Source organism: Trichosurus vulpecula, chromosome 3 (assembly GCF_011100635.1).
Source record: "Trichosurus vulpecula isolate mTriVul1 chromosome 3, mTriVul1.pri, whole genome shotgun sequence".
Taxonomy (NCBI): domain Eukaryota; kingdom Metazoa; phylum Chordata; class Mammalia; order Diprotodontia; family Phalangeridae; genus Trichosurus; species Trichosurus vulpecula.
In genome coordinates, this window is record NC_050575.1 from 382,972,080 (window position 1) to 382,991,063 (window position 18,984).

Sequence of the window (18,984 nt, forward strand, 5' to 3'; positions counted from 1 at the left end):
TTGAACTCATTCTCTGATGGAATTAAATGGATCAATCTCATTGAACAAACAGGGCTTTAAATAAATAGCTAAGCTGTCGGGCCAGTGGAGTTCCAAGGGAATCTCGGCTTGGAAGCGTTTTGTGGTGGAGATACTTGCAGGGAGTGGAAAAGGGAGCATTTCTATATCCATCCCTCCTTGCCCATGAAGTCTTGATCATCATATCTTGCCCAGAGGGAGATAGCCCATCTAGCAGCTTGAGTTCATTAGTTTGAGCCACCAGTAGAGGAGGAACCTGGCTCCTAAGGAAGCCCTCTTGAAGGCATGAGGGAAAAAGGAATTTCTCTCTCTTCCCATATAGCTCAGCCATGTTGCTTTGAAATGCAGTGACTTGACTTGTGGGAGTCACCTTATCTAGTGTGCAGCAGAGGCACGTGTTCTAGATGTACAGTGAAAATCACTCAAGGGAAGAAACAACTTCAAGAAACCAGACTCCTGGCAGCAGAGAAGAGAGCTGATTATGACGAAGAGCAGACTCTGGGAACCCAGCCAAGCAATGCATCTAGCAAAGATGTTCTAAAAGGAGCTGTATGAAGACTCTATGGAGAGAGGAAGGACCTTCAGGCCTTAGAGTATCACTCGCTATGGCTTGCTTTAATCCTTGGGTGTTTTCCTACATTTGTATCTCACTGCCGTTGTACTTTTTAAGTTTATGGCTGATCTTCTCACTGATGCTCTGTGCATGTGGGAGACTGCCTCCAATTTATTTGGGGGAAGGAGTATTTTATGCCATTTGCCTTTATGCCATTTGGTATTTATGCCGTTATGGCCTTTGCTAAGAGCTAATTGAGAGTACTGGCTGATTGTTCATGGAAAATACACTGGTTAACTTTGAGGTAGCAGCTGCTCTCTGGGTACTTTACTAGCAAATGTGAGTGTAAATTGAGAGAGGAGCCTAGAAAAGGGTACTACGCATGGATATGTATAATATTACACAAGTTCATTGCTCAGTTCAGTCATTTTTCAGTCTTGTCTGATGTTTTATGACCCCATTTGGGGTTTTCTTGGCCAAGACACTGGAGTAGTTTGCCATTTTCTTCTCCAGTTCATTTGACAGATGAGGAAACAAGCAGAATTGAGCGACTTGCCCAGGGTCACACAGCTAGTAAGCATCTGAGGCCGGATTTAAAATCAGGTCTTCCTGATTCCAGGCCTGCGCTCTATCCACTGTGCCTCCTAGCTACCCAAAGTACAATTAGAGAGACATAAAACAAACCAACCAGAGACATTATTTCTAAATTAGTCAAAGCTTAAGTCAATTGAGACTGGGTTGAGTATCCAGGGGATTGTGAGATAGAACTCATCTATAGCTATTTTAATGTACTGATAATGTCATCAAGCAAATGAAACAGACAGTATCAGTAGGGAATGATGACTGATTTTTCAGTATATTTCAGACTCTGCCTCAACTGTGGACCCTTTCAAAGCTATCCAAGTTCAAAATGCACCAACGCTGATTGCTTTACACAGATCCATCTAGGTTCTTGTCTAGTCTTCTATAGGATAGGACTCACTGAAACGTCTTTCTTTATTTACCTAATATTTGTCTTCCTGTAGAGTTCTAATTCACCAAAATGACTCCTGTCTTAAATGGGCTAGAACAGGGAGAGGTTCTTAACCTGGGATTCATGAATTTGGGTTTGTTTGGTTTTTACTACTTTGAGAATTATATTTCCATTTATTTGGCTTCCTTGGTAATCCTATGTATTTTATTTATTTAAAAACGTTATTCTGAGGAGAGATCCATTCAGAGTTGGTACCAGAGTGTCAGAGAGGTCCAACATACCAAAAAAAGGTTTAAGAACACCTGGCTTGGAGCCTTGGTTTGTGAGGAACCCAGTGATGAGCTTTTCCCTTGGGTGAAATCACATTAGTCATATCCTCGGGCAAATTTCCTTCAGAAACTTGCTTCATGGCATAGTTGTTTCTGAGATGATTGATTGAATGATGGGTCATCCGGGGTAAGTAGGAAACCTCCTTTCAAACTAGAAAAAATGAGGTCAAGAGAATGCGAGACAAAGGAATTATTAGCGTTTTCGCCCTGGCTTCTATTTGGAACCTAAGCACGACAGCAGCCACTGGATCTGGATTAATGCTAACCTATGTTCCTCATTTCTTTTTCTTCTGTTTAATTCCAGGTCTATTAAGAACACTCTAACCACCCTTGAGAAGACAGCTGCTGGAAGTATTGCCTCAACATCGGAGCATAGGATCATTCTGATTCCTGCTATAAAATTCAACCATGAGTCCCACCCTGTCTTGTATTGTCCCCCTGGGATTAGCATTTTTAATATGTCAAACACAGGGTTTTTTCCTACCCAATGCCACTCATTTGGAGAAGCTTCTGAGCAAATACCAGAATGACCAGCCTCATTCCAGAAGCAAGAGAGCCATCCCCAGGGCAGACAGGGAGGAGATACTGATGCTTCACAACAAACTGAGAGGTCAGGTCTACCCATCAGCTTCAAACATGGAATACATGGTAAGCGTCTGTTGTAGCAAAGGAGGAAGGACTGGGAAAGAGGGCCCTGCTTCCTTTCTTCCCTTTGCAGCTCTTCTGCAGCTGTTTTTCTTTAAAGGTGACCAATGAGCTCAGTGTCGACTTATGACCTTTTTTTCCCTTCAGAATGCTTTACCCTTCTAAGCATCTGACACCACTGACTGACTCTCTCCTTCTCTCCTCTCTTCCCCTCAGTAACACTGAAGTCTCCTCTTTCTTTGGGTGCCTCCTTGATTCTTTTTCTTCTTTTTATCATATTTTCATGATATATTTTGGTCTTTTATGTTACTTTCACCTCTGAATATGAAAATTATAATGACTCTTGCTTGGTGATCTTTCCTTTCTCCCTTCTTATCCTTTTTGGCAAATTCCCCAGTTATAGCACTGGAAGGAACCTTAGAAAACATGAATTCCAACCTTTTTATTTTACTGAAGAGGAAACTGAGTCACAGAGAAGGAAGATGGCATTACTACCTCCCTCTCTCCAACTCTGGTCTTCTCACTATAGTTTCCAATTGCTGCCCCCTCTGCTCTTCATCCACCCCCAGGATGAACCTGGAGAATAGAGAAAAATTAGAATGAAACAGAGGAGAAATGGCTTGGTGGCCCCATCTAAGCCTCATTTGCTCTTTTTTATTTAATTAAGTTTTTTTTCCTTTTTTTGACCTTGAGATTCCTGACAGTGTATGGTAGGTCTTACTGAAATATGCCTTAGGAAAACTTTCTTCATGAAGAGGAAAGGGAAAAACAGGAAAGAAAAGACAGAGTGAATGTTGTATTGAGCTCCGTGTCTGGTCCTCTTAAGCATTAGTCATTCTGGCCTCACCAACTAGAAGCAGGGATCCTTAGGATTTTTAGTTCACACCATGATAATGGGCAGCAGCCTGGGGAAGGAAGAATGGTCCTGGATAGGTTCTGAGTGAGGAAATAAAAGGCTCCACAAGAAAGATGTTTTTATTGGCCGTTCCAACTCTACAGCGTTCCCTGGATGCCTTATTGAGAACAGTTGCTGTTTTTTTCTTTCCCTTTTCTAGTGGTTTTTCCTGGAGGATTTAGGCACTAAAGAGAAGCTTAAATACCACAAAGAAAGAAGTTTGCTATAAATTAGTGCCACTTGAAAAGGCCATAATCGGTTTTTTTGCGTCTCTCTATTTACTTAATATTCTCTAGGTTATATTTTAATGCCTCGCCTGGAACTTGAATCCTTTGTTTTGAACCCTCTATTTCAAATGACAAAATTTTGCTTCAGTATAATGAGGCCTCCTATTGTTAAGAGGTCCCAAGATGGTCCAGAGCAGCCTTAAGCATTCTGTCTTAATGGCATGGGCAGACAACTTGGAATCATGGGATACAGAATTGGAAAGGACATTAGAGGTCATCTACTTCCCACTTTTGACAGCTGAGGAAACTGAGGTTCAAAGGAATCAATTGACTTGCCCATGGTCACACAGGTACTGACAGAGGTGGTATTCAAACACAAGCCTTCTGACTTCAAATCTAGTGCATTGTCCCCAGCACCATCTTTAGAGAGCATACAATCTAATCCCTTAGATTTACAGATGAGGAAACTGAGGCCCAGGGAGGGAGAGGGTCCTCAAGGACAAAGAGGTAGTGAGGAGAAGAGCTAGAAATGGAATCAGGCCCTCTGACTCTGATTCAGGGCTGCTTCACTGTGCTACTCAGCCTCCAGAGGTTTGTTTCTGCTGATAAAGACAGAAGAAAAAGACACCCAGAAATGCTGCTGCTGATTTGTGAAGCAGTTAAGCCTTAGCCAACTGTTTCTTCTCTCCCTCCCCTCCTTATCTCCATCACCTGACTCCCCTGGCTTCCTTCAGGTCCCAGCAGAAATCCTGCTTCTGCAAGAAGCCGCTTTTCCCAGTCTTTCCTGATCTTAGCTTTCCCTCTGTGTTTCCCTCCAATATCCTGTTTGTACAAGTTGTGATTTACATATCATCTCCTCCCCCTCCCAACCATTAGACTGTGAGGTCCTGGAGAGGAAGGACTGGCTTTGCCTTTCCTTCTATCCCTAGCACAGTTCTTGGCACATAGTAGGTGCTTAATAAATGCTTATTGACTTGACTTAGAAAGGAATTCTTTGCACAATCACAGATTAAAGGAAAACCATCATCTGCCCCAATTCCTTTATCTTACACTCTAGAAAATCCAAACCTAGAGAGTGCTGGCACATCCTCAACTTAATTTAGTGGATTTAAAATGTTGGATTCAGATGGCCACCATCAAAGCTACTTGAGGTAGTTAAAGCTAGATTTTTAAAAGCATAATCATTTGACAAACCCTCCCCAGGTTGTACACTCACTCATTCAGCAAATATGTATCGAGCCCTTTGTTCTGGGTCCTATGCTGGGTGTGTGTAGGATAAGAAGCCATATGACTGGCCCAGATAGAGTCCCTGCCCTTGGAAACTTATGATCAAGGTGGCAGTCAGAAAAGATGAGCCTTAAAAGCTTAAAGTGCTCTACCAGACAGTAATGGAAGTGAGCTCACAGAGCAGTATGTCTTAAGTACAGGCTGACAGGGACTTTGTTCTGGGACTTGGAATTTGCCAGCATAACCAATCCTTCTCTGGCTAGAAATAAGAGAGTTTAACATCTGGTTAGTAAGATCAGGTTAGGCTAGGGGGATAGGAGAGAAAGAAACAATTATTTATTAAGCACCCACTGTGTGCCAGGCACTGTGCTAAGTGCCTTGCAAATATGTCCTTTGACCCTCACAACATCCCTGGGAGGTAGATGTTGTTATTATCCACATTCTACAATTAAGGGAACTGAGGCACTGGGAGATTTACTCAGGGACATAGAATAAATATTTGAGGTCAGGCTTAAATCTAGGTGTTCCTGACTCTAGACCCAGAGCTCTATCCATTATGTCACCTAGCTGGGCATCCCAGGGATTAGACCTGTGATTGGTGTAGAGAACTCCCTGTATCTATGCAGGTTAGCTTCTTATGTGCAACATAATGTCCTTGAGAATTGCCTAGAGCATTGAAAAGTTAAGTGACTTGTCCAGGATCACATAGCCAGCACCAGAAATTCCCAAGTTAAGATTCTGGTTAAATAGTACAGATACAAGAGGCTAGCAAACTTGGAAAGAAGCTGAGATCAGAAGGTCAGCTTATGGGTTAATCTCACAGGAGAAGGTGAAAATTAAGCTATGCGGGGAAGAAGAGAGGGAAGGTAATGGCTCTGGACTCTCTTTAATTTGCTTGTGTGGAAGTAATGGATTGGCTGTACTGCTGTTCAGGATTAATGGAGAAGGAATCCCATGGTTCCCCTTTGACAAGGTTTTGTTATAGACCAGATGTCTCCCTCTTCTTGTACATTCTCAAATGAGAAAGCTGCCAAGGCCAAAAATACCCTTCAAGTCCCTTCACTTCCATCTCCTTTATTAGGTTATTTCTTTATTTTTTTTCCCTCTCCCCTAAGGAACAGTAGTGAAGGTTATGGACTGTGGCCAAAAGTCAGCAAAGTCCACTTTGATAATGAGCCGGAGTAAAAAAATAAACAGCAGTTTCTAAGAAGCCTTGAGGTTGTCTCAACCAGATGCGAAGGAACCAAGGCTCCACCCTCCCCTCAGGGTTTCAAAAGGGATTTCCATTTTTGCACAAGTGCCCCATCTATGAGTGGGCTGGAGGTTAATGGCTTGCTTGACCCTACTGGAAGAAAATTTCAATCACTCTGGGAAGCATATTTAGTAGACAGATAGGTGGTATATTTTCCTAGACTGGAAGCAGATTAGTATAAGGTGAAATCCTGCCTGCCTATATGTTAGAAGAATGATAGCTGACATTGATGGAGTGACCTAAGGTTTCCAAGGCATGTTACAGGCATTGTTCCCATTTGATTCTCATCATAAACCTGGGAATTGAGGACAACAGGTATTATCTTCATTTTATAGGTAAGGAAACTGGGACTTGCCCATGGTCACCCAGCTTGTTGGCAGTTGAACCTAAGCCTTGCCTGACTCTCAGTTTCCTAAGCTATGATGTCTCTGTGATTGCTGGGTCTTCACTACTCCTGGGGCTACTGCCTTTGGTTTATTTCAAAATGTTTGGAAATTGACCAATGAGTGAATAAAAGAGAAGAAGGCAAGGAAGAATAGTGACAGATGAGTGGAACAGCAAAAAGATGAGATTGATTGTAACTGGAAACATTCCAATGAATGGATCTCTAAAACAGAGGCAGTGTGGGACAGTAGAGATAGTAACTGAATCAAGAGATGTGGGACCTGGGGTCAAGCCCACTACTGCCATTCACTAGCCTGTGACCTTGGGCAAGCCCCTACCTCTCTTTATCCTATAGAACTGGAGGGGATCTGTCAGGAACCTAGGGTTTTGGAGCTGGAAGGGACCCCTTCATTTTATAGATGACAAACTTGAAGCCCATCAAGGAAAAAAACACCTCGCCCAATATCACACGGGCAGTAAGTACAAAGCTGGGATTCAAACCCAGGTTCCTCGGCTCCAGAGTCACCAGGGATCTTGTTCATTCTATCAGGTAATGGCTAAGGACCTTGCCAGCCCTCACAGTCCGAGAGTCCAAGAGAGGGGATTTCGGCCTCTAAGATTGAGTAGAGTCAGGCATGTAGGGAAGAGACCTTGGATATCTTGATTATTTTAAGCTTCATCTAAATCCGTGAGTGCTCATACCTTGGTTGGGAGATGCCTGAAAAAGCAGAAGAGAATGAGCTGCTGTTTATACTCATTACTAGTGACTTGGAAGTCACAAAGCTAAACCTGAGAGGTATTTATTTCTGACATGATGCATCTCTAACAGAGCTTCCTCCAACTGCAGTATGAATGCTACATCCTGGGCTCTGGCAACTGTTCCTTCAGGTAGGAGAGTAAGAGCATCTCCGAACACTGTTAAGCTCTGTGTAGTGGAAGGAGCATTGGATTTGGATAAGGCAGCTAAGGCACACAGTCCATAGAGTGCTGGCTTGGAGTCAGGAAGACATGAGTTCAAATCCTGCCTCAGATACCAGCTAGAATGTCACTTTCTCTTCTGTAAAATGTGGATAATAATAGCACCTAATTCACAGGGTTCAATCAAGAAAACATTTATTAACCTTTACTATGTGCCAAGCACTTCACTAAGTACTGGATTGTGGTGAGGATCAAATGAGCTAATATAGGTAAAGTGTTTGGTAAACATTGAATTTGCTGTCTTTTTCCTCCTCCCCTTCCTCTTCCTCCCCTCCTCTTCCTCCCCTCCTATTCCTCCTTCTCCTCATTATTATTCTGTTATTTAGAGTTAAAAAACCTGAATTAGAATCCAGGTCCTGCTACATACTTTAGCCCAGTCACCTCTTCCCTGTTTTCTCCTCTGTAAAATAAAGGAGGTTAGACTTAGGTGGTCTCTAAGATTTCCCACTGGAAACCCTATAATCTTCTTTAGCTACTCAGAAAATGAGTAACAGCAAGGGCCTGGTGATATTGCCCTGTGGATCTGATTTCCAAAAAACGATTTTATGTGTTTTATTCTTCTGAATAATCCAGCTGCGTATGTATGACTCAAAGCAATTGACTTACCGTAAGCCAAAAGACACATATAGCGGTCTTCTCTGGGAAAGAGAAACAGCCCCCGTTGAGTTTGTTCATTATCTTCTTTCCTGATGAATTATGAGTTCTCTGACTCTTCTTGGAGAAGGAAAACAGCCACAGACTTATCTTTAGCTTAGGGTCTCTGTTCTTTGCCTAGGCCCCTGTCCAAACCACAGCAGGTTCTGGCAGTATGTAAGGAAGGGAACCAGTGCCTTAAAAAATCCAAGACTGATTTCTTTGGTGCTAACTTTCAAGATCTCACGCGTCATAAAGGGAGTGGCTTATTGTTAACTCTGGTATTCTTCCATGGAGATGACTTTATTCAGAATCATTATTTTTCCCTTTTAAAAATTTTTGAAAGGCAACTTTTTCCTTTTAGAATGTTTAGATGTGATAGTTCATGGAGTCTGACTTATAAAGAGAGAACAATGAAAGTTATCAGAGATAATGGAATTTTGGAGTTGGCTTCTTAGGCTTTTGAGCAGCTCGGTCCAACCACTTATTTTATAGATGAGAGACTGAGGCCTGGATGCTTCAGGAGCCTGTCTACCTGAGCTCATGTGATTGGGGGTGGAATGAGAGAATGAGCACATTTTTCATTTCAGGAATATGTGTCAGAACTTGTTGCTGAATTATGTTCTCTTGGCAGGCCACCTCATCCATTTTGCTCCGTTTAGGGAAAGTTCACCTACCTAACCGTGACAGTACTGTACTTCTCTGGTTGGAGCTGCTAAAAATGGGTCCAACAAGCTACTTCAAATGGCTTCTCTAGAGACCAGATTTCATCCTTGGGTTAGATGGTTTGTCAGTCCCACCAATAATCACCATTTGTCTTTGCCTTTTTTTTTTGGTCTTTCTTTTTCATGCAGACCTGGGATGATGAGTTGGAAAAATCAGCAGCAGCTTGGGCACATGAATGTATCTGGGAACATGGACCCGCCACCCTTCTTGTGTCCATTGGCCAGAACCTGGGAGTCCATTGGGGCAGGTAAGAACCAGAAAACATTGTTCAGGTAGTTTCTGTGATCCCTTATTGTAGCCTCCAGTGGTTAGTCCAGGTAGCTAATGAGGCAAAGATTATAAAATTGGATCTGTATGCGAGTCTTTCAGTGGGCTTCGATTTGTCACTTGGCCATGGGGTAGGGGTGAGATGGTTACTACTAACACCAAATGCTGTTGGTTAATGGAATGACCCAGTACTTTCCATTTGTACTATTGGAAAGCAGCTCTGGGTACATGCCCTGCTCACCTTGTGGCTTCAGGGTCATCTTCAAATACAGTAAGCCCTGCTTCATCATGGATGTGTTACTGGAAGTTCCATTGATTGGTGGGAAATGGGGAGAGACATTGCTTTTATTGCCCTGGTCAAGAAGAGGAGTATTCCAGCAATGGGCTGAGTTAGTTTCATAGTTTTAGATCCTGGGGGAGGAATCTCCCTGCTCCAAGTAGGGTGATTAAATGAATGTTAATGGGATGAGAGATGACAAAGATTACCATCCTAGATTTATAGCCTTATTTCATATTACTACACTGGGTTGGAAATCAGAGGGCCTAGGTTCAACTCTTACCTTTGTGTGACCTTAAGCAACATCTTCACCTTTCTGGGGAAGCCTCAGTTTCCACGTCTCTAAAATGAGGGTTTGAACTATATCACCTCGAAGGTCCTTTTCAGCTTTAAATCTATGATCCTACTCTCTGCGTATTTGCCGACTGAGTAGCCAAATGGGACTAGCTTTGTTCCTGTGAACATGGCCTGTGCTCCACCACTTTGTCCATGCTGTTCCCTGTGTCTGCAGTATTTTCTCTCTCCCTCTTCACCTGCTGAATCTCTCTCCATCCTTGGAAGTCCAGCTTACAGAGCATCTCTTCCAGGAAGCTTTCCCTAATTCCCCTCCCCCTCTAGTTGCTAATGATCCTCTTCAGATGCTTTATTGTTCTTGAGCTTAGCAATTCTCTAATACACTTAGCAATTTCTGGAGCCTGTTATGGTAATCTGTGCCCAGGTATATCCTCTCATGCCATTGGATATTTCATGAGGAGTTTGTCTGAACTTGGAATCCGCCTCAGAACCTGGTGCAGGGCTCTGAAAAGAGCAGGCACTGAACACATGTTGGTATTTTTCCTTTATACTCTACCTTTTCCATTTGGAATTTTTGATGGCTTTTAAAAAATATAAGAGATTTGATTTTGTTTGAAGCCCAAATGTTATTTTTCTCCCTTCCTCTGCCTCCTCCTCCCCATTTTCAGTTCTAAAGTATGATTTTGTCTGTGAATTCCACCTTTGGAGATGGGGAATACTTGCCATGTTTTTTACATGTCTAATTGTCTATCACAGTGGTAGCCAGTGAGTCTCAACAAACATTTGTTATGTGTCAGAATCTGTGCTAAGTACTGGGGATACAAAGATAGTCAAAAATATGGGGCCTGTCCTCAAGGAACTCACATTCCGAAGTCTTATGGTGTTCTCATCTGGAATCAATACACTGTCTTGAATCTTGGAAGAAAAGGAGGCTGGGAAGGGGATTGATGTTTGCCTAAAAGCTCAGCATGTATCTTACTTTTTTGAGCTGGTGTTCTGAAGAAATGGAATGTCTTTGGAAGCATCGCTGACCACCACCATAGTGCCTCAGGCCCAGCAGTCATTGTTACATGACCTCTAAACCGCCCAGTTCACCACACCGCTCTTAAATGGTCATTTCTTATTCTAGTTTTTCCTTTATTGAAACCACATTGTTTATGCTTGCTGGCCATAGACCTCCATCTCATCTGCATTCCGGCCCCCCTTTCAAGATTTACATGCAGTTTATTTTCTTTCCTAGTAAGATATCGGTGCCAACCTAGCAAACAGAATAATTCGTCACTATAAAATCAGTGATCCCACCAGTTTTTGCTGAGAATAACTCAGCTGGTGTATCTTACCTGACCAGGGTACAATAACAGGGCCTTGGGACTCCAGCTGTAGAGTACAGAGGAAAGTGGAAAAATTCTGTGTGTGTGTGTGTGTGTGTGTGTATGTGTGTATGAATGATGTAGAGATGTGGATGTTGGAAAGCTTCCAGAGACTTGATTAAATTTTCCAGTCTTCACCTGGGTTCTTAATATCATATAAACAAATTGAGTAGCATTAATTATTCATTAGTGAGGTTTCTTAGCTGTGTCTTAATTTTTTTTTTTGTTCTGGACTAAATGAACACCAAGAAAGGGGAATATTTCTGTAAACTAAGTAGAACAGGAAAAAAAGGATTCTATATGAAACCACAAATCTATATTATCTAGTTTGTTTTCTTAAAAAAAGCATTTAATAAATTCAGCATATTACTTTCAAAGCTGTCCTGCTTGTGTGTGTTTCCCTCTGAAAATTCTTCTTTTCCCTTCTGAGCATTTTTAAAGATACTTCAATGACCCTCTTTTTTTTTTCTTTGCTTTTTTGGCAACAGTGCATTGACTTTTTTTTTAAGCTGTGATATTTGATAAGTCCCTTTGGAGTTAGAATTATAGAACATTAGAGCTGGCAGGATCTTAGAGATCATCTGCTAATTATGGCTCCATACATTACCTTGGATATGTCATTTAACCCCTGTGGTCTTCAGTTACCTCTTCTGCAAAATGAAGGGGTTGGACCAAATTACTTTTAAAGTCCCTTTTGGGTCTCAAGCTATGGTCCTGTCCAATCCCCCTATTGTACAGATAAGAAAAATGAGGAACAGAAGGGGCCCAATTCACACATCAAATAAATGACAGAATCAGGTTTGATTCTAGAGAACCTCTTGTCTCTTACTCGTTGCTTTTATCTACCAGTGAATGTTTCTTGTTTTCCTGATGCTGATTGTTTTCATTTTTCTTTTTCTTAATGGGATGAGGGGAATTTCTTTCCTGTGTCTCCAAGGGTATAATTTCTACAGAGCAAATAATTTCTCATTGTTTCCTTTGTATCACGTAAAAAGAGGGGGTTATGGGGACAAATGGGAGTTTATACCTTCCCCCAATCCCATTCTCTTTGCTCACTCTGGCTGATAATAGAAAGTGAAGTGCAATATTTTCACCTCCTTTTGTTTAAAGTGATCTTCTTTCTTGGGCTTTTCAGAGAACCTTGCCCTCAGTCAGCACTCAGATATGATTTTCTTGGGGTTTGAAGGAATTTCCCCTTTGGAAAGCTCAGATATTTAGCCTGAAGAAAAGATGTAGTGGGAATACTATAGCTGTCTTCATGTCTTTGCAGGGTTAGCATGTACAAGAGAGATTGGATGTGTTCTAACTGGCCCCCAAAGGCAGATCCAGGATCATTGGGTGGAAATCATAGGGAGCCAAGGTTTAGTCTAACAAAGAAAAACTACCCAACGATGAAACAATATTAATCATGGTTAAATTTTTTATTATAAATCATCTTTAATAACAACACAAAACCTCCCTAATTATTAGAGCAATCCAAAGACGGAATGAGCTTCCTTATATGGCAATGAATTCCACCTCACTTAGGGTCTTCAAGCAGAGGGTAGTTGACTTCTCATTTTAGGTGTTGAAAACAGGATTCATGCTTTGGGTAGGGGTCCAGCTTAATGACTGGAGGCCCCTTCTAACTCTGTGATTCTATGAACCCATGTTCAAAGTAACTAATGTCTTAGGTTTCCTACATGGTCACCAACACGGTTCTGATTCCACAGGTATCGCTCTCCAGCATTCCATGTCCAGTCTTGGTATGATGAAGTCAAAGATTACACGTATCCTTATCCCCATGAGTGCAACCCTTGGTGTCCAGAGAGATGCTCAGGACCTATGTGCACCCATTACACCCAGGTAAGGAGCAAGAAAAGGTCTGACATCTTAGCTGATACAGATGATCAAATGATGTCTACACATCATCTGAGGGAAAAATGAAAACAGATATTTGGGGAGAAATTTCAGAAACCAGCTACTGCTTTCCTCTACTAACAAGGGTGAAAGAGTGGTTGAGAGACTATTTACTGCTCAGAAAAATGAATAATAAGATCAGATAACTATTTGATGTATTCTGGTGTCAGCCTTGACTCCTTGGCACAGAGGTAGCTGGGTGGCTCAGTGGACAGAGCACTGGGCCTAGAATTAGGAAGATCTGAGTTCAAATGACACCTCAGAAATTTCCTAGCTGTGTGACCCTGGGTAAGTCCCTTAACCTCTATCTGCCTCAGTTTCCTCATCTGTAAAATGGGGATAATAATGGCAGCTACCTCCCAGAGTTCTTATGAGGATTGAATGGGATAATATTTGTAAACACAACACAGATTGTGCCTGGTACATCATAGGAGCTTAATACATGCTTATTTCCTTCCTTCCCAAGCTTATTGATATTGACCTAAAATATTTAGTTTCTTTTGTTACTCTGTACCTCAAGTTCAGCAAAAATGTGAAGTGCAATGGCAGCCACTTTGAACTTTGGTGCCCTTTGCTATCCTGTGGCCCCTTCCCCCCACCCTTCTGCTCTTACCTTAGCTAGACCTGTCCAGGTGCTCACGGTGAGGATTTAAGGTGCTGCCATTCCTAGGGGTATTTGACTGTTACGACAAGAGATTCAAGACCAGAAAGCTTTTAGAACTCAAGAGGAAGGTCCCTAATGGTGGAATTTGAATTCCTTATGAAAGTAGGGGAGTATGCAGAGGCTCTTTAGACACCTCCCTGCCCCCTGCTCAGTGTGCTGTCAATCACACCACGTTTGTTGGCCACCTGCTTGCACGGCCGACCCGAGACAAGGACAAATCGTCGCTAGCTGATTTGACTAGCTCCTTGGTTGTCTAACATGTGCCATATTTGTTTGTTTGTTTGTTTTCCAGATAGTTTGGGCAACGACCAACAAGGTTGGCTGTGCCGTCAACACCTGCAGGAAGATAAATGTTTGGGGAGACGTGTGGGAGAATGCCATCTATCTCGTCTGCAATTACTCTCCAAAGTAAGAAAGATAAGAAATGGCTTTTTGATTTTCACCGCCAAACACACAGCAAGAGAGCATCATTGTCGCCAGCCCGTGATTTATAGCACGGTGGCAATTATTGTAGCGGGTGGCAATTAACTGATCACGACTTGGGGCTGGAGGGGATCTTAGAGTCCATCAAGTCCGACTCCCTCTTTTACACAGGGAGACACTGAGGCACAGAGAGGTTGACTTCCTCAAGATCACACAGAAAATCTGGGATTTGAACATAGGACCTCTGGCTCCAAAGCTACCACTCTTTCTATTGTACCAACATGGACTCTCCATATTGGATTTGGTTTGTGTTTGTCTTACCCTTGATAGTCTATGAACTCCTGAAGGGCAGAGACCATGCCCTAGACATTGGATGATAGTGTTGTTTAGATTATCTAGGCCAGTCTCCTCAGTCTACAGATGAAAAAACTGAGACCAAGAAAAAGGAAGTGAGCTGTCTAAGGTCAAACTTGGCAGAGAAGGGTTTCCCAGCAGTCCTGCAAATAGACCTGTTAAAGCAGCCATCCTGTGCCAGATAAATCTTCTTTTTGTCAGCCTAAGCATCCTTAACCCCATCCTCTGATCCTCAAATGACCCGGCTTCCAGTCCCTTCTACTGGACCTATGCTGGTGTGCCAATGCCCTCCTCTAACATATCTCCCAGAAATGAGGAGCAAAAGCCTTCTTTGTGTCTCCCTGAGACACACACACAGTATACACACACACACACTGTACACACACACACACACACACACACCAGTGTGTTGCACAGGGTGGATGGAGGGGGGATAATTCACTCATTCATTCATGCATTCAAAATGAATAGTAGTTGTAGGCAAATGGGAAGTCTGGGCTGTAGATTAGAGGACAGCTAACCCAGTTTATAGCCTGCTGTTTTTAAAGGATTGGCTGACATGGAAACATCCTCATTTGGTTTTCCGTCAGACTTGGCTGTGGTAGGGTGGGCCATAGCTGAGGTTGGAAGGAAAATGAAGTCCTGGGAGAATACTTTGCATATCTGTGGTAGCATTTCAGGGGCAGACTTGGAGGAGAGCAGCATGGCTGACATCACTACCCGGCAGTATGGAGTACAGAAAATTCCATAATAGGACACAATTTGCTTGACTTTTTTTTCCCTTTCTCCCCCTCCTCTCCCCCACATATTCCAACATACACTTGTTAGTCCTGCCTTAAAAGACATGACTCTTCCGTTGTTCAGAGCCTTTCATGATCAATCAGCTTGTATTTCAGCCCTTATAGCGCATAGGGCATTCCACTAGATAGACACCATGGGTGGGGTTGGAAATAAAAAGGCAGTTAGAAGGCATGGTCTCTGGCCTAGAGACAATGGAAACCTACTGAAGCCAGCTTAGATAGAAAAGATATCTTATCCACTTCTGGCAAAAATAGCTCAGCAAAACCTAAAGACACTTTACCCTGCTCAAAGAGTTCATCCCAGTGATAAGAGGGGCGATGTTTTTACTTTAAGATATTATAAAACCTACTGGAAGAACCTCAAAGCAACCAACATTTGTCTCTCCATCCATCCACAAGTAGCCATTCAGTGCTTACTATGAGCCAGGCACCATGCTAAAGATACCGTCCCTGCCCTGGAGGAGTTTACCTTCCAGTGGGACAGGTACCATGCAAATAACTGTACAAACAACACAGAGGTGTTAGAAATGGGACTTAACCCCAGAGGATCTGCTGATCAGATTAGATTTTTTTAAAAATATTTTTGTTATGATTTTCTTTTTAAAATTTGTGCATCATATCCATTGAAGCTCAACTCAAATGTTTCATTTTGATGTGGCCATGATTTAAAAAATTTTTTTTAAATGGTGGCTTTTGTTTCTTATGTCACAGTTATTTCTTGTTATATCTCCTTTTATCCTTAATTCTCCCATTTAATAAAGAAAAACAGGCAGGGTTTAAAAAAAGGAAGATTTTTTAAAAACAGGTAGATTTTAATAACAAAACAAAACAAAACAGGAGCATGTGCCTGTAATCCCTGCTACAGTAGATGCTGAGGCTAGAGGTCCCTGAGCTGGTGGGTTTTTAGCTACAGTGGACTAAAGTTGATTGGTTGGCTACATAAAATCCTTCATTAATATATTCAGTCCCTGGGAATAGGGACCCAACAGGATATATGGGGAGAAGTGAACTGACCCCGGCTGGAAATAGAGCAGGTTGAAGTTTCTCTTCCAGTCAAAGTGTGTCGAGACTTGTGAGTGCATCTGTCTGGGGCAAGACTGAGAGAAGTAGTCTTTAAAAAAAACCATAAACATAAAAACAAAAATAAGCATACTTAAAAAATAGAAACAATTAAGCAAACCTGTCAGCTTTTACCACATGATCTATCCGTGGCCTCCCACCTCCCTACTCAGAAGAGTGACCCTGGGTTCTTGAGATACTAGTAACATATGAGCTTGGGCAGGTCTTAGCAACCTGGAGGGGCTTTAAATACAGTCCTGATGATGGACTCAATCTGCCTGTCATCCCAGGACCAGCCCAGCTAAATTCAAGGAGCTTCATCACTAGATGTGGCTGAAAAACCATCATCCTGCAGGCAATCAGCTCTCAAAAACCTTCTACTAAGTCATCGATAGGGGCAGCTAGGTGATGTTGTGGTGCATAGAGTCAGGAAGAATCGTCTTGGTGAGTTCAAATCTGGCCTCAGTGACCCCGGGCAAGTCACTTAATCCTGTTTGCCTCAGTTTCCTCATCTGTCCTAGAGAAGGAAATGGCAAACCATTCCAGTATTTTTGCCAAGAAAATGCCAAACGGGATCACCAAGAATCAGATGTGACCGAATGTCTGAACAACAACAAAGTCATCGAGGAATTTCAATCTGTGCCAATGGTAGAAACACCCAACAAAAAACCTTCTTCCAAAATCGTTTGCATACACATGTGTCTGTATGTACAGATACATGTATACATATGTTTAAAAGAGGCAGCATGGAGAGAATAGTGGATAGAGAACCATCCACAAAGACCTGGGTTTAATTAAGTCTTGTCTCTCACATATCCTGGTCGTGTGACCCTGGGCACATCTCACCTCTCAGTCCCTTTTCTGATGTACTTATATTGCTGTACTTAAAACTGTGCAGTAAAAGCCCTCCTTCCATCTCTCTGTACCAGATAGAATTAGGATGGAGCCTGTGGCCATTAGGTAAACCAAGGAGAATGAAAGGAAATGAGAACCTCTCTCCTAAGCCATGTTAGGCTCCTCCATTTAGAACTAGAAAGGATCTTAGACAGTCAGATCCATCTTCCCCTCCCATTGTATAGATGAGGACTGTGGGGACTAGATGAAGTAAGTAGCTTGCCTGGGGTCACACAGATGGTGAATTTCAGAGTCAGGATTCAAATCTGCATCCCATGATTCTATACTGAGAACTCATTGCACTCTTATTTCTCATCCTCTCTCTTCATTCTCATTAGCCTGAGGTTATTCAGACTTTGAATCCCTCCTCCCCACCAGACCTTGTCTTTAGATCCCTGTTTAAAAACCTTGACTTCATTAATATGAGGAGCTCCCAGGTGGGGAGACACTCCCTCCCAATGCAGATGGTTACCTTCTTGATAAGTTATAGTCTTAGAGACTTTCCTAGAGCGGTGATGTCAAACTCAAGTAGAAACAAATCCATGCTGGCCACATGTTGACTTAGAAAACCACAATTTAACATTATCTATGTTGTATGTTTATTTTGTTAAAGATTTCCTAGTTATAATTCAATCTGGTTCAGGCTTCACTGGGTAATTTTTCAGCAGGAATTTGACGCCTCTGGCCTGGGACACTGAGAGGTGAGAGTTGCCCACCGTCCCACAGCTAGGATATGTGAGAGACAAGACTTAATTAAACCCAGGTCTTTCAGGATGGTTTTCTATCCACTATTCTATCCATGCTGCCTCTTTTAAACATATGTATATGTGTGTCTGTACATGCAGACATATGTGTATTCAAATGATTTTGGAAAAGGGTTTTTGATGCTTTATATTTATTAATATATATTTATTATATATCATATATATTTATTTAAAAATATGTATACCCACACATAATAATCTACCTCCCAATAGGACCCTCCCTTGTAATTAACAAAAAGGTGGAGTCTAAGAAAACAAGGAAAATTGACCATGTACATGGTCTGTGCCTGATTCTATACCTGTAGCTCACCCTGCCTCTACCAAGAGAAATGTGTTTTGTCATCAGTCCCCTGGAGTTTTAGATTGATCAGAGTTCTGATGTCTCTTAATGCTGTTTCCTTTTAAATTATCGTGGTCATTGTTCTTGTGGTTCTCTTTGCTTCTTTCTGTATCAGCTCATACAAGTCTTCCCAAGGTTCTCTGAAATCCTCAGTCATCATTTCTTAAGTCACGATCAGTTTCTTTCACACTCATATACCACAATTTGTCAGCCATTCCCAAATTTATGGGCACTCATTCTGTTTTCATTCTGTGTGATGTATTTTGAGAACAGCTGTGGGCTTATTGTAGTCAGGCAGTATTTTATACAGCATTTCAAAACATGCTAGAAGCCGATAAATGACTTTCCCTTTTAAGAAGAGGCCTGTTCCTAGAAAGTTGGCTATGACGCACATTTCTAAAATGAATCACAGACATCCACTGACTTCTAGTACAATTTCAAGGATGTGTTCCCACATTGTCTAGGGTTCTCACCTTTCTCTGATGACAGCAGGAGCCAGAGAGAGAAAAATGGAAAGAAAGCTATTCTTGTTATTAGATGCTCACTGCAAACACAACTCTCATGTGGGATGTGTAGCAGGGGCACCAGCCTAGGGTAGAGTTTTAGGTACTCAAATAAGTGGATGACATGTATATTTACTATGTACTTTCTCTGTTTGCATATATATGCACACATACATACATACACACATATATAATGACTAATTATATATACTGTGTATAATTAGTGTATATGTGTG

General features: G+C 42.0%; 1 protein-coding gene across 1 annotated transcript in view; it reads left to right on the forward strand.

Annotated features, from left to right (window-relative positions):
* Nucleotides 1-18,984, forward strand: part of CRISPLD2 (cysteine rich secretory protein LCCL domain containing 2) — a 79,801-nt gene that overhangs the window by 20,294 nt on the left and 40,523 nt on the right. Inside the window, exons 2-5 of the mRNA XM_036752474.1 lie at nucleotides 2,178-2,521; nucleotides 8,969-9,087; nucleotides 12,761-12,893; nucleotides 13,904-14,019. Coding sequence (XP_036608369.1) covers nucleotides 2,282-2,521; nucleotides 8,969-9,087; nucleotides 12,761-12,893; nucleotides 13,904-14,019 — 608 coding nt within the window. The 5' untranslated portion in view covers nucleotides 2,178-2,281. The remainder of the gene's footprint in view (nucleotides 1-2,177; nucleotides 2,522-8,968; nucleotides 9,088-12,760; nucleotides 12,894-13,903; nucleotides 14,020-18,984) is intronic.